At 36.6% G+C, this 27,376-nt stretch overlaps 1 protein-coding gene across 1 annotated transcript in view; it reads right to left on the reverse strand.

The window, feature by feature from the left end:
* The window catches only part of MALRD1 (MAM and LDL receptor class A domain containing 1), a gene marked incomplete at both ends in the record, with an annotated part of 598,196 nt that overhangs the window by 416,363 nt on the left and 154,457 nt on the right, over window positions 1–27,376 (reverse strand). The window contains 3 exons of the mRNA XM_082619568.1: window positions 21,520–21,932; window positions 25,536–25,903; window positions 26,375–26,480. Of these exons, the coding sequence (XP_082475694.1) occupies window positions 21,520–21,932; window positions 25,536–25,903; window positions 26,375–26,480 (887 nt within the window). The remainder of the gene's footprint in view (window positions 1–21,519; window positions 21,933–25,535; window positions 25,904–26,374; window positions 26,481–27,376) is intronic.

Here is a 27,376-nt window from a genome sequence, read left to right on the forward strand (position 1 = left end):
AACTTTCTGGATCTTGAGTCTGTGAGATTGGGTGCATTACCTAGTCTGGCCGGGCAAATTCAATTTTCTTGTGCATGCGTGCGTGTGTGTGTGTGTGTGTGTGTGTGTGTGTGTGTGTGTGTGTGTGAGTACTCAAAATTTTTCCATATATTGTTCATGAAAATGTTCACCAAACGGGGTAGCAGCCCTTCTCACTACACACATTTGTATAATAGGATTCCCAATGTTGGTCAAAAGCAAAACAAAAACAAACACATCATTGATACAAAGCCACATCTTCATATTAAACTAAGTGATAGAGAACATCCCTCACTTCTGATGATTTTGCTCACTAACTTTTCTTTCTAAACTCATAAAGCACTGCATTTTTTGTACAAACAAGAATAAAAATCAAATATCAATTTCTGACAAATTAGTGTATCACTTCCCCTTGAAAACAGGGAACTTATTCTCAAAAGCTCTCTCTTTGCACCCTCTGATGGCTCAGCAGGACAGCTTTCATCCCAGTTCTACCTGAGGAAAATATCCACACTCAGTCACCTTGTCTACATCTGACAGGAGCTAAGCCTAAGTTTTCTTTTTCGTTCTTGACCTCTGGTGTCCAGTCTCTGTCCCCAGGTTTCTTTTTAAGAGGATGAGTTAGTCTCCAGAAGTACCTCAAATCAGAACTGACTCTAGGGCACTGGGTCAGAAATCCCAGATCAATTTCCTACCGGGGTTTTCTCCTTCCTACCGAGCCATTCTGCAGCAGAAGAAAACATGCACTAGTGTCTCAAGCCAGCCTTCTCTCAGTGTCTGCTTCCTGACACAGTCACCTTGGGCCTGGTCTTCAGTGACCCAGGCAGTTTCTCCAAGATGCTAATTTATTAATGTAAAATAAAAAGATAATTAGAGGGCTTCCCTGGTGGTGCATGGTTGAGAGTCCGCCTGCCAATGCAGGGGACACGGGTTTGTGCCCCGGTCCGAGAAGATCCCACGTGCCGCGGAGTGGCTGGGCCTGTGGGCCATGGCCACTGGGCCTGCGCGTCTGGGGCCTGTGCTCTGCAACGGGAGAGGCCACAGCAGTGAGAGGCCCGCGTACCACCAAAAAAAAAAAAAAAAAAAAAGATAACTAGAAATGTGTCTGACTACCTATGCCAGCTGGTCACCAAATTAAGGTAATCAAATTAAGGTCATCAGGAGAAGAAATCTTGAACAAAATCAAGATCAGAAGCATGTTTGGTGAATAGACAGTAGAGGGAAGGCAGCATGGAATATTCTGAAGAGACAGTATCAGCAAACTAACACAGTCAGTTGTCTATCAGATAGAAAGGGAGAGTGGCCATTGGCAGAATTAAAAACAGATAAAATCTTCACCAGTAAGCAAAGCTTGTGCTAGAAGTGTAAAACATCATAATTTATTATAATTCAGCTATCTTCTATTAACTACATTTAAGTTGGTGTTTTTAAATACAGTTTAAGAGAGAAAATAGGCCTCTTGATGCCATTTAAGAGATAAGCTTGAATGAATAGTCACACTTACAGTACATCTCCAGGTATTTTTAAAATAAATTCAGATATTAAATAACTGTGACGCCTAATTTAGATATCATTTAATATTTCCTAAACTTGTCTTACCATCAGAATCACCAAGGGTTTTTATTAAAAATGCAGGTTCTTAGGACTCTCCTCTGGGGCTTCTGATATAGTACATGTAAAGATTGAGAATCTGTTTTTTTTTTTTTTTTTTTGTGGTTCGCGGGCCTCTCACTGTTGTGGCCTCTCCCGTTGCAGAGCACAGGCTCCGGACCCGCAGGCTCAGCGGCCATGGCTCACGGGCCCAGCTGCTCCGCGGCATGTGGGATCTTCCCGGACCGGGGCGCGAACCCGCGTCCCCTGCATCCGCAGGCGGACTCTCAACCACTGCGCCACCAGGGAAGCCCTGTATTTTTTTTTTTTAATGCTCCAGGTGGTTCTGATAATTAGGAACATTTGAGAAATACTAATCTAATCCTAATGCTGTTTGAAAGGATAAAGTGGATTCCTAGAGAAATAAAATCCCTTGCTAGATAACTTAGACACTTTACACACACACACACACACACACACGCCTTAGAGATAAAAAGTATTCTACCTAATAATTGAGATAAGACATAGTATATGAATGCCTCTTAAACCAGATTCTGTCTTCTCAGTGCTACCAGGAGAATGTACATTGTGCACAGATTTGTTTCTCAGAAGCCTCCTGTATAGCAACTAAAGCCTTGAGAGAAAATTATTTTCAATGTTGATAAGCGCCCTCTTTCTACTTCCTAAGCATCTATTCCTCTAGGCGTCTACCATCACCTCTGCTATACCTACGCATCTCACAGTGAGCTCTCAGCACTCAGGCTTATGCAGAATATGAGCCTCCTTTAACGGTAATATTTCAATGTTGAAACAAAATTAAAACTAGCACAATATGCAAGCCACTTAGTACAGACTTCATTTAAACCTGCTTCTCATCTCCAGGATTTTAAAAGGTATGCTGGGCAATGCTGCAAGTTCACGGATAGAAATCAACAGTTACCCTAATGCCATGAAAATCAGTTGAGATACCATCCTCACTGCCCCGTCCTCATTTTCCTGGTTCAATGGGGCCTCTGCAGGAGGTACAGACAGGCATGCACAGGACAGGGACAGCTGTCCTTGTTCTTAACTCACACCCAAGGACACAACGTTTTCAACAGGTGTTAAAGAGACCAAGACACAAAACCATTAGTCTACATTTTTTCTGGTAGGTAGATGAACTTTGCAATAATTAAGTCTCAAAGTAAATCTAAAATCTAAATATACGTATAAAACAGTTTGCTTTCTGAGTTGCACGTTGACATATCTGCTGGTTCCGTAGAAAATGCAAGTAAGCAACGGCCTTTAAAAACAAAAGTCATGAGCCCTGAAGCCTTCCTAATTTTGAATCCCATGGAAACCAAAGTCTTACCTCGCACTAATCGCTTAAAAATTAATTTTACATAAAATTATCTAAATAAGCAAGGGAAGGTAAGACACCTGAGGAAGCAGTGAATAGAGGAATAAATGTAGTAAATCATGCGTACAAACGTCATGGTGTGATGTGGTAATACAAAAATCAGTATCACCTAACATCTTAAACCTTGGGTTAAAGAGACTATTCTTTAAAAACTAGACAGTTTAGGACAGAGCTTTAGATAGGAGAATGGAAAGTCATACCATACAGATTATTAAAAGTGTTTCCTTTGGCGTAATTTGAGGATAGGACATTCACTTCCATATAATTCATAAGAATCTGAGAGTTAAAAATAAGGTTACCCTGTCAAACCCTCACTTTCATGCTCTTTTGCCTCTCCTCCATCCTTGTGTTAGTGACCTCTTTTCAGCCTCTTCTATTAAGCCTTTGGAAAACATATATTTTGTTTTCACCTCATCAGAAAACCATTACTTCACATCCTAGCCTTCTGAGTCAGCAGAAGGCCATTTGTATTCCAAGCTTGTTTTTAGTATGTATTCCTAAACCTAGATGATAGAATTGATACAATTGATACAATTCCCAGTATACCTTTCAGTTAATAATCAGTGTGATCTGTCTACAGGGTAAGAGAAAAATGGCCTGACAGTGTTTTCTAATTATGCAGCCTTTTTTTTTTTTTTTTTTTTTTTTTTTGCTGTACGCAGGCCTCTCACTGTTGTGGCCTCTCCCGCTGCGGAGCACAGGCTCCGGACGCGCAGGCTCAGCGGCCATGGCTCACGGGCCCAGCCGCTCCGCGGCATATGGGATCTTCCCAGACCGGGGCACGAACCCGTATCCCCTGCATCGGCAGGCGGACTCTCAACCACTGCGCCACCAGGGAGGCCCTATGCAGCCTTTTAAACAAACCTAAACAAATCATAATGCTTGGAAATATTCAAAAGTTATGTTCAAACTGGTAATTCGTAATGTGGCAACATGAGAAAAACAAAACAAGGGATCATGTCTACGGATGACATACAATATCTAAGATCAACAACAATAATAATCCTATTTCTATTATAATCTTGAAAGAATATAATGATCTTGTGGAATCCATAGTGGCATATTGTAAAGATCAGGATTCAACAAAGTCATAAAGTATTTTTTTCTTTAATTGGAAGCATCATAAAAAAAAAAAAAAGTTTGTTTTCTCAATTGGAACACAGCCATACCAATTTTTTTTCTCTCAATTTGTTTTTAAGTCTCTAAGTTGCCTTCATTCTACCATGACTCTGTTGGGTAGTCACAGAGCAACCCTATGGCTCATGGTTCTAAAATATTTACTACCTCGCTCTTGATGAGAAAAGTTTGCAAACCCCTGGTATAGATTAAAACTGTCAGAATCAATAACAATTGAAAGGTCCTTTCACAGCCTTTCATTTTTTAAGTAAATAATTTAAAAATATAAAAATATCTTAAATCACGTAATCCTGAATAATTTAGGCTAAACTGTTTTGAACTTGCCTTTTTTAGAAACCTTATTTCCTTTCTATCAAAGTTAAAAAGTTGTGTGTTCAATTTAGATCCAAAACCAGAAAAAAAATGTGTTAGGAATATTTGTAGATGCTCTCAATTTTAAAAGTCTTAGATAAACTTTTGAAATGCAAAATATATTTTATGTACTCTACTCTTAGGTATAACCTTGGGTGAGCCCTGCTTTTAGGTGAAGCTTACAAAAAGGAAAGGCATAACCGTGATAAGGTTTTAAAGTATTTTTGAAAATTATAGCTTAATCTGTAAAGCCAGATTTTCTATATAGTAACCTTCCATTTTATGTGCTTTTGGTGGTTTTAGAGGCATGAGTCTAGGTTTGGGAGATATAAATAGAATATCAATGTATTTTACCTAATATAAGGTTAAATACTGAAAGGACATATGTTGAGAAGTTAACTCAGGAAGAAAGAATGAGGGGCAGAGTGAGACATGGAAGGAAGCAAGGCTGCTTATAAGGATGGCTTATCAACTTGGCTATCGCTGTGATGCAACCTAATGGGCCTTTTGGGTTTTTTTTGTTTTTTTTTTTGCGTTACGCGGGCCTCTCACTGTTGTGGCCTCTCCCGTTGCGGAGCACAGGCTCCGGACGCGCAGGCTCAGCGGCCACGGCTCACGGGCCCAGCCACTCCGCGGCATGTGGGATCTTCCCGGATCGGGGCACGAACCCGTGTCCCCTGCATCGGCAGGCGGACTCTCAACCACTGCGCCACCAGGGAAGCCCCCTAATGGGCCTTTTGAGGAGCTCTATGGAATAGTCTAAGAACCATCAATCTGGGAGGAGGAAAGGGCTTCATCCTCTACTGGTCATGGGTGAGCCCCCAGGGCATGAACTTCCCCACATTTCGGGGCTGCACCTGCAGGAATATCCCACCTCTTAAGTGACAGAAGCCCGTGGGTAGTGGGCAGGTCCAGGCAAGTGTTGTCCTATCACACCTGCACCAAGTGGTCCAAGCCCGAGGTGGAAGCCTGCACAGAACTGTTACAGCAGAAGCTAAAATAAAAGGTGGGGCTAAGAGAGTGAGAAGTGGTGCCCAGGTGTCCTTAAGTGGGAACTGAGGAATTTTTTCCTTTGTATTATAAGAGATGTAGATGTGCACCTTTTAAGAATATCTCCATACATTAAGTACTATTTAAGTGCAATGATGAGTCACCTTATTCTGCTATCTGCTCTTTGGTTTTCCCACTTTAAACACCCTCCCTGGATGAATCAATCCTCTATTTTCAACCACTACTGATATGTTGATTATCCCAAACCTCCCTTCACTCCATACTTCCCTAAACTTCAGACTGTTTTCCTTTTTTCCCCCAACCACTGGCTGAGCCTTTCTACTTTGACGTCCCTCAAAGTTTCAAAATGTCTTTAAAAAACTCATCTTTCTCCCTAAAACTCCCTCTCTTTCAGCCTCTGTTCTATATTTCAACAGATGGCTCCTGCTGTTGTTCCCACCAGAATCATGAATTACTTTTGATTACTCCCCATCATTCACACCACACATGCAAGCCTCAATGGCATTACTTCCTAAATATTTCTTGAATCCTTTTCATTCCAAAATATTTCTTGAATCCTTTTCATTCCATCTGTACTAGCTCATGTTCCTAGCTTAGGCCCCAGTTGTCTCCTACCTAAACTATATATATATATATATTTAATTTTATTATCAGTTTTTTAATGGTAAGCCCTACTTCAAACATGTTCTTCAAACATCACTAACAGAGTGATGTATCTAGAAGTCACTTAGGATTGTTTCACTTAACTGATTAAAACCTCAGTGGTGCCCATCAGCTCTAGGTCAATGTACTCATTCGTGACCATGACAAATGAGTCATTCCCTGACCTGGCTTCTGTCTACCTTTCTCTGCCTCAAACTTTATGCACCATGAATTATAGATCAGCACAGCAGTTCTTCACAGCAGCATGCTGCTTCTCGTCTGTGTGTATCTGCATAGGTTCCTGTGACTCCTTACTCCTGACCCCCAGCCCCAACGTGGGCTGTTGCCTATAGACACTGTAAGACCTAAGTCATACAACACTTTCCTGGATATCACCATACCCAGGTCAGATGTCACTCTTTTAAAAAAAAAATCATTTTTATTGTAATTATTTGCTTGAGTTTCTCTCACTTTGTCCTCTTTAGAATGTATGCTCCATGAGGACAATGACCATCTATTTGTGTCTGTATCAACACCAAGTGGCACAGTGCCTAGGGCAATGGAGGGCCTAATATCAGTGAACAAATGATAAATCAATAGACATGAACGAGCACTTTTTAAAAAAAAGTTAAATTTTACAGAAGGAGATTATGCTCGAAAGTTCATTCTGCTGTTTATTTTCCATTTCTATCAGGAAATTATTTCATTATTTACTTTCAGTATATCAACATTCTTTGCTGATATAAAAAAAAGAGAGAGGAACGAATGGCCATCTCTAAAATACACAATAGTAGGCTGTTGCTATCAGTAGAATTTGAATTATCTGAAAGTAAAAACATAAACTATGATCTTAAATGCGCTTTAGGGGCTCAAAAATAATTGAAATTCATGGTAGCTTAATAAAAGTTTAGGAAAGCTTTTTTAATATATGATAAAACTAAATTTTAGTTTCTTAAGAAGGATTTTTGTGACTCTTACAACATGCAAGAAGAACTGTAGAGTTCAGTCAATTGTGAAAAAGTGGAATTTATAGAATTTTATAATTAGAAACAACTTATAGATTATTTCATTATTCTGATGAGAAATTAGGTAATTAGGAGATTGAGTAACATCCATAAAGTCACTAGGTCCCTTAATGGAAAATTTAATCTTTAGAATCCAGGTATTTTAATTCCTGGTTTGATGTTATTTCCATTTTAACACATTGTTTCTCCAGTATTTTTAAAAATTAAAGTTGGGAAATTATATTTGTCTTACATGTACAGCAAAATATATCAAACTCAGCATAACAACATAACTAATATGTATATCTATTAAAAACAAAATGAGAAAATTCCATATAAAAACCATCTCAAAGTAATTGAATATAACTAATTGGGTAATCTAACAGGAAAAGCTCTAACAAAGGTATTTTATCCCCGAAAAGGGAACAAATTGAAAAAAATAAGATAAATTCTTTGTAAACACGATGGAATATAAGCTAATTCATTTTATTCCAAAGCTTCAATTTGAAGCAAATTAACTTTAAAGTTATTCTCATTTTTTGTTACAATCTTGTTTTTCATTACATTAGACTATGTTTCATATTAACTATAATCAATTTTTCATCCTAACACGTGATGAAAATACAAAGGATCACCATGCTGGAAATAAGTAGGAAGAATATTTGTTTCTAGCTAAATTTTTTTAGTTTCTTGGAGAGTTTTTTTTAATAGAATGGTCTTATTTGAACACAACGATTCTTCTTCATCCCAAGAACTGGGGTCTGTGAGGAAAAATAAGCAGCAGCTTAAAGATGACAAAGTGTTAAAGATAAGGTGCTACTAACTAAAATTGCAGGGGGACAAGCAGACTGCCTGAACCATTTAACTCTATTTTTATAACACTGAAAAAGCAAGAGGGAAGAGAGTGGGAGTCACATATTCATTTATTTGGATATTGACAAGACTGTATTCACTGAAATTCATCTTCATGCTTGCATATGTGCTTTTAATTCTGGCTGATACAGCAAAAATTACAAGAAATCCATCCCTGTTTCGCAGGTAACTATAATCTAAGGGTTAATATTAGACTGATAATTTATATAAAACTTTTATCCATAACAGAATATTTTAGCTACCTGTTGTCTGGATAAACACCCATTTCACTCTGTGCAAAAAGGCACACAATCATGTCACTTTGCTCTGGTTTAAGTCCAAGAGGACTTGCTTTAAAGGCAATTTATGTTAGTATTTAAGAACTTGAACTCTGGAACCACACTGCAATCTTAAAAACCTGGTTCTACTACTCAATGTCTTCAAATTCCTTTATTTTGACCTCATTTTAGACTTACAGAAAAGATATAAAAATAACACAAAAAGTCTCCTTATGTCCTTCACCCTACTTCTCCTAATGTTTACATTTTACTGAACAATCCTATTCTCTCCAGGAAAGAACAGAACCCTCCTCTTAGTGTTCTGGGGAGATTATAAAAAGATAATATACAAAACACAGCACCTGGCACATAGAATGTTAAGTTAATATTAGCCATGGTTAATTATTTTGTTTTATATCTACATGGGTAAAGCTTTGGTAGAAATGGAGAAGCTCCATGATTTGGCTTTGGGCTTCTATGACTAATTAGGGTTATGGCCAGAACTCATGGAAATAGGTCTCAGGGCAGATTCCCTTTAAAACAGATATGAGACAGAGATTTGGGTACAGAAATTTTCCTGGGGAACTCACGTGGAACCAACAGCTGGAGGGGAGTCAGAGAGGAAGGATCGAGTGGAGGGAGCAGTTGAGCTGTGACACAGTCACAAGAGAGGCATCAGCCAGCCCAACAGGGAGCCCAGGAACTGGGACAGTCCTTCAGAGTCACACTGATCAAGATGCTCAGCATCCTACACCTTGGCAGCATCCACAGATGACACCACCTTTGGACTGAATATAGGCAGACCTTCTGTCAGTGGGCAGTAGCAGTCCTGGGAGTATGTCAGGACATTTTGTGAATAGTGACTATAAAGGTTGGATCTGTTACAGAGTATTGAGTAGAGTTCCCTATGCTATACAGTAGGTCCTTATTAGTAATGGCCTATATAGGAAAAGAAATTTAAAAAGAGTGGATATATGTATATGTGTAATAGATTCACTTTGCTGTACACCTGAAACTAACACAACATTGTACATCAACTATACCCCAATAAAAATTTAGAAAATAAATAATAACAATGTTTAATAATATAAAGTTAAAATAGTATTAATATTATTAAATATGCATAGTATTATTAAGTAATAGTAGATATCAAGCTCAATTTCCTGATCCTAACCTTAATGTAAATGCTTAAACTTTTCTGTACAGTTATTAACAACTATTTAATGAAAATTAATTAATTTATGCATGAACAATTTTATTCTACAGGACACCATCATCTTGAGAATATCATGCCAATTTTTTTTGAAAATTATCAGAATTATTTACATTTTATCCTTCTTATTTTGCATATACATATGGCTATAATAAGCAGTTTGTGTTATACACCTTAAGTAATAAACTTAATCAAAAAACTAAAATAAATGTTGGATCTAGATATTTACAACAAAGTGAATGACATGTGGGGACTACAGACAAAAGCTGGTTTTTTTTTTATTTTTTGTTATGTGAGGGCAAAAAAATATAGGCAATATTGAGAGGGAGAGAAAAAGACCTACTTTGATGCAGGTGGAAACTACTGATCCAGAGGATAAATCTGGATTAACCGCCATAATGCAAGTCAAGCTAGAGGCATGAAAGGCAAAGATAAGGCCATAATTATTAGAACAGACACCAGTTGGAACCATGAAAATACCACACCTAGAGAGGCTGGGAAAGTCCTGAAAGGAGTCACTTTTTGCTAAAGCTAATTAATGAAATGGAACCCAAGGAAGCATTACTGAGATAAATCCCATTTGGTCATGATATATTATCATTTTGTTAATATTGGTGAAATTAATTTGCTAAAATTGTGTTAAGAATGTCAAATCTAAGTTCATAACAGATACTGATCTGTCATTGTCTTCTCTTGTGACATTTCTGATTTTGGTATGAGGATAATACTGGCCTTGGGAAATGTTTCCTCCTCTTTTTTTTTATTTTTATTTTTTGAAAGACTTTGATATAATTAACCAGTGAATATATCTGTGCCTGGAGTTTTCCTTGCGTGAAGCTTTAAATGTATATTAAATTTCTTTAACTGAGACAGGGCTCTTTGAGTTTCCTATTTCTTCCTGAGTCAGTTTTGGTAATTTGTGTTCATTTCATCTAAGTAGTCCAATTTACTGGCAGAAAGTGCTTCATAATACTCCTTTATTATCCTTTAAATTTCAGTAGACTCTGTCATTATGACCCCCATAACTATTATTCAATACTATTTTTACCTTGACTTTCTATCATTATATTAAAAGATAAGAGAAAGAACAGGTTAAACAAAAAGAGAGAGAAAGAACAGGTAGTCTGCACTGGTTACCATGAAGGGAGAAATGCCTTTATTTATTTAGAAGAATTAGGCACAAAGATAGAGGAAAAGGCTTTTATCTCCTCAACCATTTAGAAAGGAGAAGAAGATCATATAATGTTACTCTAGTTCAGTGACACACTTCAATTTTTATTTTTAAACTTAATAACTCCTATTATATTTATTATTATTACATTAAAGCTGTTGTTGTTGCTAACATGAGTAATTACTGTATGCCTAGCACTTTTCTAAGTGTCTTATATATGTATATATTAATATATGTAATCTTCAAAAAAAACTATACAAGGTGGTACTAGTATTATACCCAATTACAGGTGAAGAAACTATGGCACAGAGAGGTTACATAGTTTTCCTAAGGCTACACAGCTAATACGTGACAGAGCCAGGATTTGAACTTAAGCAATTTTACTCTAAAGTCCATATTGCATCTTCTTCAATAGCTTGAATTCACTTTATAACAGAGTAAAAGTTATACTTATTGTACCAAAAATACCACTTAAATCTGAGCTACTGAAAACGCAAACTAAAATTAACTCATATTTTACACCAAATAGTAGTTCCAAGTCGATGTAAAGTTCTCCAACACTGCATAAATTGTGGCAGCAGTATAGCACTATAATTTGCAATGTAAGAATAACACTAGGAATTGTAGTTCCAAATGCATAAAGTTGACTTAGATAGAATGACACGTAATACACCTACCTCGATCATTAGCACTTATCTGAGCAAAGATAATGCCAAGAGTTATAGAGGAAGCTGTCACTACCTATGACAGCAGAGAAGCCAAGAAAGTAGCAAAAATAAATCTTAAAATGTAATCAAATCAAAGATCTGAAAGTCAGGAACAACAACGTAGGAGGGGCAATAGAGTCCTGGAGATCAAAACAAGTAGTTACACAACGTATTTGATAAAGAAAAATACAGCCTTATCCTAAGATAGAGCCTGGGTGCTCCCTAGCTTTTTTGACACTTCCTAGTATATTTTAATTGATTTTGACTGTGTTATAATTAAGATGAAGTTACAGCCAGGAACACAGTGGGTGAAGGACTGCTCTGTACTGATTGAAGCAATAATCGGGGCCCTGCAGTTAAAAGGATGATCATAGTTATGATACATACAAATGAAAACCATAGTAATCCTGCTAATAATAGAAAATATATTTATATGCATTTGCCCATATACATATGTGCACGGAGACACAGAAGTGTGCAAATAGCCTATACCTGATAAGGATGTATTTATCTACAAGGACACACATTCCAGATTTTCCAGAATAGTCCTCATTTCAAGTATCATAAAGTAGTCTCTACAAACCTCTCAAATGTCCTGAAAATTTCCAAGTTTCCAAATGCAAATAAAATTTCCATAGGTAGCAACTCACAGAGAAATTGGGAAGAAAAAAGTCCTTTGTCAGACATTCAGTGTAAAGGCTTTAGGTACTTCACAGAATTCCCCAATGGATCATAAGTTTGGGATTATGGGGACTGACTTCTATTTTTCACCATTTTTACAAGTTTTCTCCATCTTCATTCTCCACCCTTAATCCTCCTGGAGACTGGTTCAGGGATCAGTAAACATCTTTAACCTTAAACATTTTTAAGAATTACATTTAGGGCCTCCCTGGTGGTGCAGTGGTTGAGAGTCCGCCTGCCGATGCAGGGGATACGGGTTCGTGCCCCGGTCTGGGAGGATCCCATATGCCGCGGAGCGGCTGGGCCCGTGAGCCATGGCCGCTGGGCCTGCGCATCCGGAGCCTGTGCTCCGCAACGGGGGAGGCCACAACAGTGAGAGGCCCGCATACCGCAAAAAAAAAAAAAAAAAAAAAGAATTACATTTATTCATGTTTTTTTTTCTCCCCTTGGCAGAAGGCTTTATATCATAAAATGTAAAGAACACCTTCTACACAAGGGCAAAATGGGCCTAATCATTTCTAAGTTCAATAAAAAGTTCAAGATGGTAACAGTGAAATACTGTGTTTCCAACACAAATAATGACATGACAAAGCAAACCAGAATGGGTGTTTGGGTAAAAAAAAAAGTTACTTGGAAGATGATTTCTTGAATTCTATTTCAAGAAATTAGCTTTCAAAAGTTTATAATCAGATTTCAGTTTGGCCATGGTTGACAATGCTGTTTTGAAAAATAATTTCCATACACGTCCTAGAGCAGTTCCAAATGGCAAGCCTGATAAAAGAGGGGGTAACTTTGCGAAGACCAAGAACACTTAGTTTCTTTTCAGACAGCGAAATTCTGGGAAGCACTAGAATAATAATCACCTACAATCTCCTTTTATCTTATAAAGGAACACTTTACTAAAAATTTTAATATAAAAATTTGGGTTGAACCAAAATCATCAACCTGACATGTTTAAGAAAGAAGAAGGCATTGCATCCCTAATCTGTTGTGAGTTGATACATTCTATAAACAATTCTGGAAGGAGGCTGCACTCAGCATAAATTGGTATATATCACTTTGCTCTCACAGATAGCGACACAATATTTTCTGCTGAATGCGAAAAAGTTTAAAGGCATAAATCAAGATAAAGCAATCACATGACAAAGAATTACAAAGAGGTCCCATACCTTTTTCTTGGCCAACACTGACACATTGATTTTCTACTGAAGATAAAAGCCAAAATCATGTGTCATTAATATAAGCAAGCAAAACTATTTGGTTCAATGTTATACTGTTAAAAAAAATCAAAAAAAGAAACACTTGCAAAGAAAAGGCAAATTTGAAATGTTACACATGATTAAAATAAGTTTGTATCAGCAGAGAAAAACATGTTTGAAAGACATTTCATAGAGTTTATTCCTAGAGGGTGAACGATACATCAGAGGGGAATAAACTATTGCTTTTGTTTATCCAGATTAATACAGAGACACTGTCTGAATAAGAAGACACATATCCAGTATGCTACCTAGAGAATAGTTTTTAGCAAAATAATTCTGCCCTGATAATCTAATGCACTTTTCCTCATATTGCAGCTTCACACAAGTGTAGTTTAAAACTTTTTCGAAAAGAGACCAGCATGGCAGCTGTTAGCATAGCCAGCACTTTTGCACAAATTCCAAAATGGCAAATAAACCTCACAACTGAAATTTCAACCCTATCCAGAGCCCCTCAGCCGTACAGCCTCGCTATGGCAAAACTTGCAAAATCAGACACGGCGACCCCCCCCACACACACACACACACTGCGTCTATGTTTTCTCACTCCATTTTACTGCTCTAGCCAGAAGGGAGGGTAAAAGGATTTGGAATTGGAAGTATGCATGAGTAGAAAGGACCCAAGTGGCTCATGTATGCAACACCATGGACAAAAAGAAACCAAACCAGAGACAAAAACAAACCAAAGCATAGTTACATGAAGTTTCAAATAGGCCATAGACTGAAAAGGGATAAGATACACTGGAATTAAAACATTCATAATTACTATTTTTCTAACTCTTTTTTTTTAACAACCGATCAGCAATTTTAAAAAGTTAAACCCAATAACCCAAGTCTGTCTTTCTCTTTCTCTGTTTCTTTTCAGCATGGATTATATAAATATTTTGGATACTACTATAGCATGTATTAATTTCTATCACTTTCTAAATGACCCATAATATATAATATATATTAATAATATATATAAAGTGTATTTCCAATATTTAATGACCCATATTAATATTCTACTGTAATTTTGGGGGGTCAAAAATATTAGATGCCATTTAGTATTACGTAAGTCATAATGAGTAGGATTTAAATAATGGATTTATTAAGAAAGTAGACTTGCTTTCTGAACCTTGCATTCTTGTAATACTCTCTACCTAAACTTTTCTTCCCTTCTCTACTCACACATTCTTCACACCAGAAACCAAGCTCATCGCTTTGTATCAGGATGTGATGAAGAGCTGACACACAAAGCTGTGGTTATATTTGAATTCAGTGGAAGAACATAGCCCATGAGAAACTTAAGACTGTAAAATAAGATTTAGTATGCTGTTCAGTAAGCAACAGATCTATGAGTGTTGCTTACACAGGCTTCAAGCCAGCAAATTCTATTCAAAACCTTTCAATGCAAATTCTAGCAAACTCTACACACTTGGAAGAAAAATGTTACATGAGGCTGCATAAATAATTTATACTTTATGGGATCAACTTAACATTATTATATATGGTCCTATTTTATTTGCAACATAACTTATGAAACATTTTCCCTAGAAGTACTGAAAAATGATGCATCACCTAGGATTTAAAGATATATCCCACATATGAAAAAGTAAATTATGATTATGAATAAGATTTTTTAAATCTTCTCACAAAATCCATCAGGGAAAAATCTTTTTCTTTATTACTGAAGGATGTTACCAGAACACTACACAATTCTTTCAGATTTAGTCAGAAAGTTCTGTGGCATGAAGAGGTCTGGCCAAAGAATATTTTCTTTGAAAGCCCATGTCCTCTCTCCTTGGGCCCACCTCATACACAAAGATATACTTCAGAAAACGAGGTCATGTCAGGAAAAAGTAAGCAGAAGCTTGTAAATACTGGTTCCTGTGGTGCCAAAGAATTAATAAGTTGCATTAAACAAGGTTTTTTGCAATACTTATCAGTGACTGCTGCTGATACTGAATCCATGCCAAGAAACTCAATCCTCCAAGAGAAAAGCAAAAGGGAGACAGATTTCAATTCTGAATAAGAAAATATTTTCTGTCAGCGTGTCCAAAGGTAGGATGGAAAAACCCCATGAAGTAATAAATTCTTAATATTGGAGGTTCAAGAGTACAACTCGGTCAAATACTCAGTGAGAAAGTGCTTGAGCTGATTTTATTGTTAAATAATTCAAAATGGAGTATTTTATGATTCTGATATGGTGCACCACCAATAAAGGCTGCTGAAAACATCAGATAATAGGTATTTGTGTGAAACAGTTACTTCTCATATGTACCTAGACCCTCATTTAAGTGTAAGTAAAAATGTGATATGTAGGTGAGAGCTGAAATGATGAAGAATCTCATTGTGTTCCCTTTGTTAGAAATTGTCCTTTCAGCAGGGCAGGAGTATGATCAGTATTATAAGAGTTGAAACCTCTTTAGAAGCTATCATTTGAGTTTGCTTCAAAATAGTTGTAATAAAGTGTCCCTTCTTTCTCATGTTCATTCAGCAACCTCTACAACTGAGCATGGCTCAAATATTTTTCCTTGCTGACATGCGAATATGACCGTGCAAATAGGGTGCTCTATTAACAAGTTCTGATGTATTGATTTTTCATGGAAATTTCCTGCTGATGGTATAAACTCAGAAAAAAGAGAGATGTCTCCTATCCAAAATGCATGCTGGGGAAATGAATTAACAGGGAGTTAGTTCTAAGAAATTCTAAATAATGTTTTAAAAAACTGAAGGAAGTCTTTTTTTTTTAATTGGAGTATAGCTGATTTGCAATGTTGTGTTAGTTTCAGGTGTACAGCAAAGTAATTCAGTTATACATATAAATATGTATATATATATTCTTTTCCAGATTCTTTTCCCTTATAGGTTATTATAAAATATTGGGTATAGTTTCCTGTGTTATACAGTAGGTCCTTGTTAGTTATCTATTTTACATATAGTAGTGTACATATGTTAATCCCAATTCCTAATTTACGCCCCCCTTCCCCTTTGGTAACCATAAGTTTGTTTTCTATGTCTGTGGGTCTATTTCTGTTTTGTATATAAGTTCATTTGTATCTTCCTTTTTTAGATACCACATATAAGCAGTATCATATATTTGTCTCCCTCTGGCTTACTTCACTTAGTATGATAACTTCTAGGTCCATCTATGTTGCTGCAAATAGCATTATTTCATTCTTTTTTATGGCTAATATTTCATTTTATATATATATATATACATATATATATATACATATATATATATATGTATATATATATATATATATATATATATATATATCCCATCTTCTTTATTCATTCATCTGTCAATGGACATTTAGGTAGCTTGCATGCCATTATTCTCCTACATAAGGCTATTACAGCATAATTTTTTTTTCTGTATTATGAAAATCTGGAATTGTCCTCTAAAATATATTTAGGAAACATGTAGGGAAAATAGGTACAATTTCACAACATTCATATATTTTGAAAATTAGCCTTTTAGAATCAATCTATCATTCTCCATGGCACATAAACACATTTTTCAGACCACCAGGGTAGCATTTGGAGAGTCAAAATTATTAGTTTACTAAATTGTGATCTTATTGGAAAAACAGTTTACTCAAGGAATCACTGGAATTATTAATCTTTGAGTTGTTACATATTGAATTTGAAAATCAAAACATTCAAGATAATATATTTTTCAGGTTTCCCAGTACCATTTACTAAAGAGAGACTATCCTTTCCCCATGTATTCTTGGAACCCTTAAAAAGGATTAGTTGACTATATGTTTGGGTCCACTTCTAGGTTCTCTATTCTGGGTTCTCTATGTGTATGTTTTTATGCCAGAAACAAAATGTTTTGAATATAAGTACTGTGTACTACAGTTTCAAATCAGGAACAGTGATGACTCCAGCTTTGTTCCTCTTTCTGAAGATTGCTTTGACTATTCACGGTCTTTTGGGATTCTCTACAAATTTTAGGATTGTTTTCCTAATTCTATAAAAAATGAATGTCAAGAGAGATTGCACTGAATCTATAGATTCCTTTGGGTAGTATGAATACTTTAACAATATTAATGCTTCCAAATCATGAAAATAGGACATCTATCAATTTACTAGTCTTACAAATTCTTTCAATAATGTCTTATACTTCTCAGTGTACAGATCTTTCACCTCTTTGGTTAAATTTATTCCTAAATATTTTATTCTTTTTGGTGATATTGTAAATGGGATTGTTTTCTTCATTTTGTTTTCAGATCATTCACTGTTTGCATAGAAATGAAACTAATTTTTGTATGTTGATTTACTATCATACAACTATATTAAATTCTTTGATTAGTTCTAAAAGTTCTTTGGTGGAGTGTTTAGAGGTTTCTATATACAAGATCATGTCATCTGCAAACACAGACAGTTTTACTACTTCCTTCCTGATTTGGATGCATTTTATTTATTTTTATTGCCTATTTGCTCTGGCTAGGACTTCCACTACTACCTTGGATAGAAGTGGTGAGAGTGAGCCTCTCATTGTCTTGTTTCTGATTTTAGAAGAAAAGCTTTCAGCTTTTCATGACTGAGTTAATGTTATCTGTGGACCTACCATATTTATTATGTTGAAGTATATTCCTTCTGTACCTAATTTGTTGAGAAATTTTTAATAAGAAAAAAATTGCTGAATTTTGTCAAATGCTCTATCTGCAAGATTGAGATGACTGTATAACTTTTAGTCTTCATTTTGTTAATGTGAGACAACTTCGAGCAGCTTAATTTATGTGTAATTGATGTTTCTAAAGGAGAGGAGAGAGAGGAGGAGAAAGTTCTGGGGACTCTGAGTTAGTTAAAGCTTTCTTAGATACAACCCAAAAGTTTGATACATAGGATAACATATTGGTAAGTTGGACTTCACCAAAATTCAAAAGAATATGCTCTTCAAAAAAATCTTTTAAAAGAATGAAAGGACAAGCTACAAACTAGGAGAAAATACTTGTAATTCATATATAACTGATAAAAGGTTTGCATCCTGAAAATATTTTAAAAGCTCACAAGTCAATAATAAGAAAACAAAAAAACCCAATTTAAAAAGAGGGCAGGGCTTCCCTGGTGGCACAGTGGTTGAGAGTCCACCTGCCGATGCAGGGGACACAGGTTCGTGCCCCGGTCCGGGAAGATCCCACATGCCGTGGAGTGGCTGGGCCCGTGAGCCATGGCCGCTGGGCCTGCACGTCCGGACCCTGTGCTCCGCAACGGGAGAGGCCACAGCAGTGAGAGGCCCGCGTAATGCCAAAAAAAAAAAAAAAAAAAAAAAAAAAAAAAGAGAGGGCAAAATATTTGAACAGACAATTGAAACTAGACATTCGTTTGGCAAATAAGCACATAAAAATACGTTCAACATAATTAATGCTGAGGTCAATGCAATCAATACCACAATGAGATAACCACTGTATACTTGGAATGGTTAAAATTAAGAAGACTGACAATAACAAGTATTAACTAGGATGTGGAGGAACTGGAACTCTCATATTTTGTTGGGAATCAAAAATGGTATACTTTGTTGTGACCACCTAGAGGGGTGGGATAGGGAGGGTGGGAGGGAGGGAGATGCAAGAGGGAAGAGATATGGGGACATATATATATGTATAACAGATTCACTTTGTTATAAAGCAGAAACTAACACGCCATTGTAAAGCAATTATACTCTAATAAAGATGTTAAAAAAATGGTATACTTTGAAAAACAGTGGAAGAGTTTCTTAAAAAGTTAAACATACTCCTTCTTTATGATCCAGCCATTCCACTCCTGGGTATTTACCCAAGAGAAATGAAAGCAGATGTTCATATAAACACTTACACACAAATATTCACAGCAGATTTATGTATAATAGCCCAAACTACAAGCAACCCATATTCTGATCAATAGGTAAATGCAGAAGCTGTGCTGTATCCATATAATGCAATACTATTCAGCAATAGAAAATGAAGTATTGATATATTCTGTAATAAGAATGAATCTCAAAATAATTACACTGAATGAAATACATCAGAAAAAAGTACATGTACTAAAAAGTACTGTACTATTTCACTTATAGTATAACAGTTTGGGAAGTGTACGTTAATGTATACTGAGAGGAAGTTCAGTGGTTATCAGGGATGGAAGTGAGGGCCAGAAGGAGGTATTATGAAGGGATATCAGGAAAGTTTTAGAAATGCAGTACATTTATATTTGAATTATCTTGATTTTGGTGATGGTTTCAAAACTTTCAATATATATAGTTTATAATATATCAATTATATCTCAATAAAGCTCATAATAAAAATTAGAAGTTTGACCTGAAGTTTTATATGCAATGACTTGCTGACCATGCCACACATAAAAGCAGTGGCTGATTATTTCCACTGACATTAATAAGCCAAATAGTTCCTATACCTGCATGTACAATCTGGTCCTATCCTATGTATTTCATTTTAAATGAATGATCCTGAAAAATCTTTGATTTTTTCTTTTAAACAAATATTTAATGAGTACCTGTTATCTGCTGGGCATGATACCAGGTAATTTCACCTGCAGTATCACAGTTAATGAAAATGTTGGTTGTTGCTGCTCTTGCTCACTGGAACAGAAGCTATGTATATCCATTACCCAATGAACAAACACATCCTGTTGCTTAAATTGGACCCAGTCCTTACTATCTTAAACAAATCATCTACACAGCATGCGGAATCTCTGATTTCATCTTTTCATGCCTAAAATTCATTTTAAAAAAAGAACCCTTGGATAAAATCAAATAGAGCATTCTGTGTAAGCCAGGATGGGTTTCAAACCTCAATATTTATGTTTTAGATTCACAACCAAAGGATTCCTTGGTTAGTTCCATGGTCAACTGACTCTGAAGCTGTTCCCGTGTCAAGCTGATTTTCTTCTGGAAACCAATGCTTGACTAAATATCATAAGTAGAGTTTATCCATTAAATACTAGTTAAGCTCAAATTACAATTGACCTGATTAGACTAAGAATTAATTTGAAGTGGATAAGCCATTATTAAATAAAAGTCAAAGATCCCTCTTCAATTTCATTTCACACGATTACATGCATCTTACCATTGTGGCTGAACTGCAAGATATCACCCTGCACATGGCAGATTAGTTCTCATGATTTCAGCTTATGTCTATCTGGACAAATCACCAATCCCAATGTGTTCTTTACTGAGCACGTACAATGTACCTCTATGATGGCATTGATGTACCAGCTGGCCTGGAGCTAAGTTCTTGGCTACAAAACTGTTAACTCGAGACATTCAGATAAAGACAGTGCTTTCAATTAGGGTAACTGAGAAGTTTGGTATATGCAAAAAAAAAAAAAAAAGTTTAGCCAGTGAAAGTAAGAAGTTTCTTCCAATATATCATATGTAGATCTATTTGGCCAAAAGGAGAAAACAATACTCAATGCTCCTACATGTTACAGGCTGTATGATATATTGGAAGCAGAAAGAACATGAATTAACTAGACACTTGTGGGTTCTGGTCCAAGTCCTTGTTTTCCTGCTTACCATCTATTTGGCCAGGGATAAACAACAACCTGAGTTTTTCCTTTATATCTATAAAATTGGCAAAAAGGATCTCTGACTTACCCACTTCAAGGAATTGCTGAATCAAATAGATAATGCAAAAGTCCTTCACAAAGCTGTAAAAGCCACATAAGCATTTGAACTTTCTATTGCAAGTCTGACTTTCAGGAGAAGGTAGGTAAGATTTAGAGTAAAGAATATTCCACCAGGAGTACGAAACCTAGATTCCGACTCTGGTTCTGCCCCAGAATAGCTTTTCCAACAAAGCCTGCACTCTTCCTGGATGTTTTTTGCTTACCTACGAAAATGTGAAAAAGTCAGATGATAGATTCAAAATAACAAATTTTAGAGTCTGAACTTTTTGCAGAAGACAAAAGATTGCGTGAAACTCTTTTCCTCCAAGTTTTTCATTTCAGCACAACAATTACTTAAAACTGGAGGAAACTGCAGCTGTGTCCAATGCCATGTGTCCAGCTTTAGAGACTTTAATCACACATTACTGTGGGTAGTCAAGGAGGAAAGCAACCTAACGAGCTTTGGTACACCCTTAATTAAACGACAAATGTGTGTCAAAGTAACTGATCAAATTTCACTTACTTTTAATTCAAGAATATAGTGATCTTCCATATTCCTTAGACATCCTGACTCATTTCCAATACACCTTGTGAAGCCCATTATTCATACCTGAAAAGGCCTCCTGCTGAAAATGTTGAGGTGTTTCCTTATCCAAATGTTGCCTTGATTCCCAAATACCTGCCATAGCAGCTGTCCTCTTGTGTTGCTCCAGATTCGCTGGTAGATGGCCAGCTCGTAAATGTGCTTTCCGAACATGTGGTAATAAAAGCGGAAGGTGCAGCCCTCTACATCAGTGGCATTAATGATCGGGCTGAGTAAAGCAGCTCGGTGTTGGAAAACCTGTGGTTCAGAAGATTCTATGTAGAGATAGTGTCCTTTAGCTGTGCCCAAAGTATTATCCTTCATCGGCCCTGTATTAAGTGTTGACGTTGGACCCTGATTCCAGGTCCAATCAAAATCATCTTCTGTATCTTGTTCCCAGTTACAAATTCCATTTTCAAAGTCACATTGAAGTTCAGGTACTGAAATTGGCATGAAATAAAATCAAAAGATAATCAAGGACAAAAATAACTATGAATGGGAATACTATCAATTGTTGATACTTTGCTCCTGCCAAGGTAAACCACTTTAATTTTTTTAATGCAACATTAAAGCAAAATGTTCAAAAGAGTAACTAAATCCTAGATAATACATCAAATAATAATATTTTATAGCCAGAAGGTGGAATTACTTTGGCCATTAATTCCCAGATGCCTTTTCTACCCATCCCTTGCCCACTGTTATTACCATAACTCTATGCAAATGATCACTACCCCATGGCTGGCTTGCTGCAACAAACTTCTGGCTCAGTGGATTTCAACTTTAGTTGAATGTTCCAATCACCAGTGAACATTAAAAAAAAAATTAAAGCTCAGAATTCACCTCCAGACATGTTGATTTAGTTAGTTCAAATGGTGTAGCCAAACATCAGGATACTTTACTAGCTCACTTGGTGATTCTAACATGCAGGGCTAACAAGAGTCATAACAGATCTCTATCTTTCAGCATCCCCTGGGGTGCATGGTAAAATTGCTTACTCCATGGTAAAGTCCTGCACAAATACTACTATGTTAGGTATGGAGTGAAGCCCAAGAATCCATATTTTTAACAAGCACCCAAGATGATTCTGATGCAGGTATTTTCCAGACCTCACTTTGAAATCAAATTCTTTTCTCTGGTTCCATCTTGCCCCAGTTTCAAGCATCCCTCCACACTTGTAAAAGAATGACCATCTTTAAATGGTAGTTTATCCTTTTTTTCTCTATTGAGAATCCTTTAATATTGACTCATTTAATCTCAGTTTAAATCTAAACTTCTCTATCTTTCAAGCTTCACTCTTCCCAGATTAAAATAACTTCCTGTTCGTCCCCAACTGCCTTTCCCCTTGGCATGCACCAATTTACCAACGTGCCCTAAACCTCTCACCCCTCTCTCTATCTCTATTTATGCTTATGATTATGCCTATTTTGCCAGTTCTTAGCTGTGTCTCCTCAGTGGTAATCTTTTCTTCTCACTGGATTGTGGCTCCTTTGAGCTGGTGCTTTTAAACTTCTAACTCCCTTCGGTCAGCAGAAGAATTCAAAGCATTTTTAAAGAATTGACCAGTCCCTTATCAACTGAATACTCTATCTACATTTGTAGGATATATGAATGTATGCATTTTTCAAGATGTGATGATTTTGTCGACACCAAGTACTTGTTTAGAATAAATGGGATAGAATATACAAATACTGTATTTGTATACAAATGTATACAAATACATTTGACAGTATTTGGGCAGAAGGGACAGAATTTAAAATCAAGGAGGAGTTCCACATTTTAGCTTCATTTACGTAAGTTAATATTTTTGAAAGAAAAACGTCAGCTGGTCTTTAACCATTCATCTTATAACGGCACTTGGAGCCAAAGTGAACAAATATTCTGAAACAATAAATAAAAGGATATGTGAATAAATGCAGCCAGGCAAGAACAAATCATCTGTCTCTGAAAATCACAGAACAGGAGCTGAGACCTAATGAAGGGAATCAAGTGAGTAAATGGCAAATGGGAGATAAGCTTTCTTTTGATGTTTCCTCACTTGTGACTAATCAACGCAGCTGGGACGTGAACTGGACCCCACAGGTCCCCTGCAGGTGTCAGTCTTGGGTTGTGCAGAGGAAGGGGGATGTAAAGCTACTGAGGTTTTTGACATAAAACTGGCACTAAAGCCAACAGATTTTTACATTGCCTGTCTTCATACTGACTGCATGCTTAATCTTTATTTCAAAAGGGAAGGCACGTGGCTCCACCCTTAAATGAAAGACCACGTTCTAAACATACTTTAGAAAATAGAGCATTAATTTCTGGATGTCTAATGCATTCTGTTAATAAATTACTATGTCTAGGGACTTCCCTGGTGGTCCAGTGGTTAAGACTATGCACTTCCACTTCAGGGGGTGTGGTTCGATCCCTGGTCGGGTAAATGAGATTTTGCATGCCGCATGGCACAGCCAAAAAAAAAAAAAAAAAAGTAAAAAGGAAGTCTCCATTTAAAAAAAATTACTATGTCTAGATGGAAGGCTGCGAGAGAAACTGACAGTCACTACTATTTCCTTTCATTGATACTTAGTCACAAGAAGTATTCTGATAATCCCACTCTACTCAGTTAATGCTGAGAAGTTTGAAGGATAATTTGCTTATTTTCAGTAACAGATCAACGTTTTTTAAGAAGTGGGATGTGAAGTGCGTGAAAAAGATGAAAAGGATTTCTAAATTTGCAAAAATACATTACCTTTAGGACAAGCAACACTTCTTATAACAGCCATTGTCGAAATCATCAATTTTATTTATATGCACGAAAGGTATTAGCTGTGTAACGAGCTGCATGGTAATTCTGACTTTAATGTGCCTGACTGTATTAAACACCACATATGTGCAAAACTCTCTACAATGATTTATATGGAAATTTCTCAATGTAATGTTTCCTATGATGTACCAAGCATTTGATGGCTTTACTTTGGTTTATGGTAAGCCTCCCAATTTAATAGGCACATAACTTGAATTTAAAGAATTGTTGCTATTTCTTGGTAAAGAAAGATGCAAACTTTCTCTGACTGATGTTGGTAATTAAAAAAGAAAAACGTCTCTTAGCCTCTGACTCATTCTCAGGAACAAATGCACTAGGCACTACCAGGAACCATGTTTATTAAATTGCAAGATATACATAATCATCAGGTACGATAAACTTTTTGGTAATTTAAACCGGAAGCTCGGGGCTTATCTTTGACACCTCACTCTGCTCCCTATAGCCAGAAGATTTTTAAACGTCCCAACTAAATATCCCTCCTCTAACTTTAGTCCATCCATCTCCACCACTTGTCACTCTGATACAGGCTGCCAACCCCTCTCAGGGGAACTACTGCCAATGGCCTCCTAGTAAATCTCCTGAATCTACTCTCCTCTAATCCATTCATTACACTGTATCCACAGTGACATTTTAAAATCTGCCAATTTTATTATATCACCTTCCTTCTTAAAAACCTTCAGATGAGGGAAAACTTCCTTAAGACGGTCCACAAAGATCTGCTAATCTGGCCTCCATCTCCATCCTTATGTGGCATCCTGTTTCTCCTTATTGCCTTACTCCAGCCATACTGGGTATCTTGCAGCTGCCATGCAGTCATCTATCAGGGCTTTGCATACCTGTATTTACTTACTATTTTTCAGATCTCAGCTAAGTCACCACCTTTAGAAAGTCCAATGCCATAATTATAGAAAGCCATAGCACCCCCATATGAAACTCCTGTCAAAACTGTCATTTTACGTTTATTTTTTAAATATGTGAATATCTATCTCCTCAATTGGACTGTAAGCTCCCTGAGGTCAGGGACTCTGTATAACTGTACTCATCACTGTATCTCTAGTATCCAATTCATAAATATACATAATAAATACTGATGGCTTGACTAATTAATTAATCACACATAACATTCATTGACTTTGGAACAATGCTTAGGGCCTTTGTCTTGACTGACTAGAAAACAGTGAACCATCCAAGATCCCCACCATCAAAATGGGTAAGAGGGACCAGAAAGAAAAGTACTTACCACAGTTGACCTCATCAGTATTATCACCACAATCATCCACCAGATCACATAACTGAAGTTTTTTTATGCAAGTCTTAGTGTATAGACACCAGAAATGATCTGGGCCTTTGCAGCTCTTTGAAGGGGGTGGAAGAATACAATTTTCAAATCTGACATCATCAATAGCCGAGACCCCATCATAAACACCAAGGCTGACTTTATGTAGTGACAAATGGAAGGGCTGAGTAAGGCGTCCAAGCTGAACAGTTGCCTGTGACCACTGGTTGCCCTGGTTATATAATACTCTCCAGAGTACTGTGGAGTCACTGGGATTTTCCATGTGTAGCTGTAACTCAGCTGCTCCCACTGATAGGCCATAGTTATAAAACCTGAAAGAGAACAAACAAAAGAAATGGAAATGATTTATGGAATAGATATAAATATTTAACTTTTAGACTCAGTTAACAGTCAATTAAAAATGAGTTATAATAATAGATGCCTTTATTTATTATTGCAGTAATTGTGGCCACCTGTTTGCAAGAGCTTATCTGCCGAGGTGCATATTCTGGCTCTCAGGACCCCATGAACCTTTCTCAAGGAGTTTAGTCCAAAACACAGGAAGCAGTGTTAATTAAATTATAATCCATTGTTGGAGGGAGAGTCCCTTTCATCTTAAGAAAGAACACAACAAATACTGATAATGTGCTTCTAAGTAAAATGCTAATTGTGTGGATCTAATGCAATAGCTATTTTTAAATCAAAGCCAGATTACAGGACAAATTACAATATCTAGTAAATGCAGGAGTATGCCTGGAACCGCCAGGCTGCTAGAGTAGTTGACCATTGTTTTTACTATTTACCAGAAAGAAAGTGTGCATCCAGGTCCTGTCTGGCCGAAAGTTGGGCTCTGGAGTTTAGCAATTTGTGATAAGCTGTTGCTTTTCTTCAGAATGAACATAAAGTGCCCTATTGGGATACAAAAAGAAACTATAAGTTTAACCTACTAAATTCTAAAATGAGACATCTGTCTGTAAACCCTACACTGAAGACTATACAGCAATTAAAAATCAATAAAAGTGACTGTTAGTCAAACTTACTCTTATAAATATTAAACTATTATCTAGAGCTAGGTCAAAATTATGCCAAAAACACTGGGAATTTCAGTTAATTCAGCCAAAAATATATCTATATTCTATCTCCAAAACCCATAAAGGAGTGGTTCTATGTTGACAACATAAATATAATCGACAATATTCAACTATCCTACTATTTGTTGTAGTAACACAGAACTTTACTGCTTCTCTTTCTCTTCTCAGACCCGAGCAAAGGTAAACTGAACTACAGATCTTCCTTGACTTAAGATGAAGTTACGTCTGATAAACCCATCGTAAATGGAAAATATCAAAGTCCAAAATGCATTTAATACACCTGACCTACTGAACGTCACAGCTTAGCCGAGCCTACCTTAACCAAGCTCAGAAAACTTACATTAGCCCACAGTTGGGCAAAATCATCTCAGAGCCTATTTTATACTATATAGTATAAAATATAGTATAGCCTATATAGTATACTATACTATACTATATATTGAATATCTCATGTAATTTATTGAATGCTGTACTGAAAGTGAAAAACAGAACGGTTGTCAGTGTATCAACTGTCCACCATGGTGACTGCGTGGCTGACCGGGAGCAGTGGCTCTGCCTCTGCCCAGAATCAGGAGAGAGTGTCACAAGTATATTGCTAGCCCAGGGAAAGGTCAAAATTCAAAATGTGAAGCACAGTTTCTACTGAACACGTATCTCCTTTCACACCATCATAAAGTTGACAAATCATTAGGCCAAACCACCATAAGCTGGGGA

The sequence above is a fragment of the Mesoplodon mirus genome, assembly GCF_964341445.2.
Source record: "Mesoplodon mirus genome assembly, chromosome: 4".
Lineage (NCBI taxonomy): Eukaryota > Metazoa > Chordata > Mammalia > Artiodactyla > Ziphiidae > Mesoplodon > Mesoplodon mirus.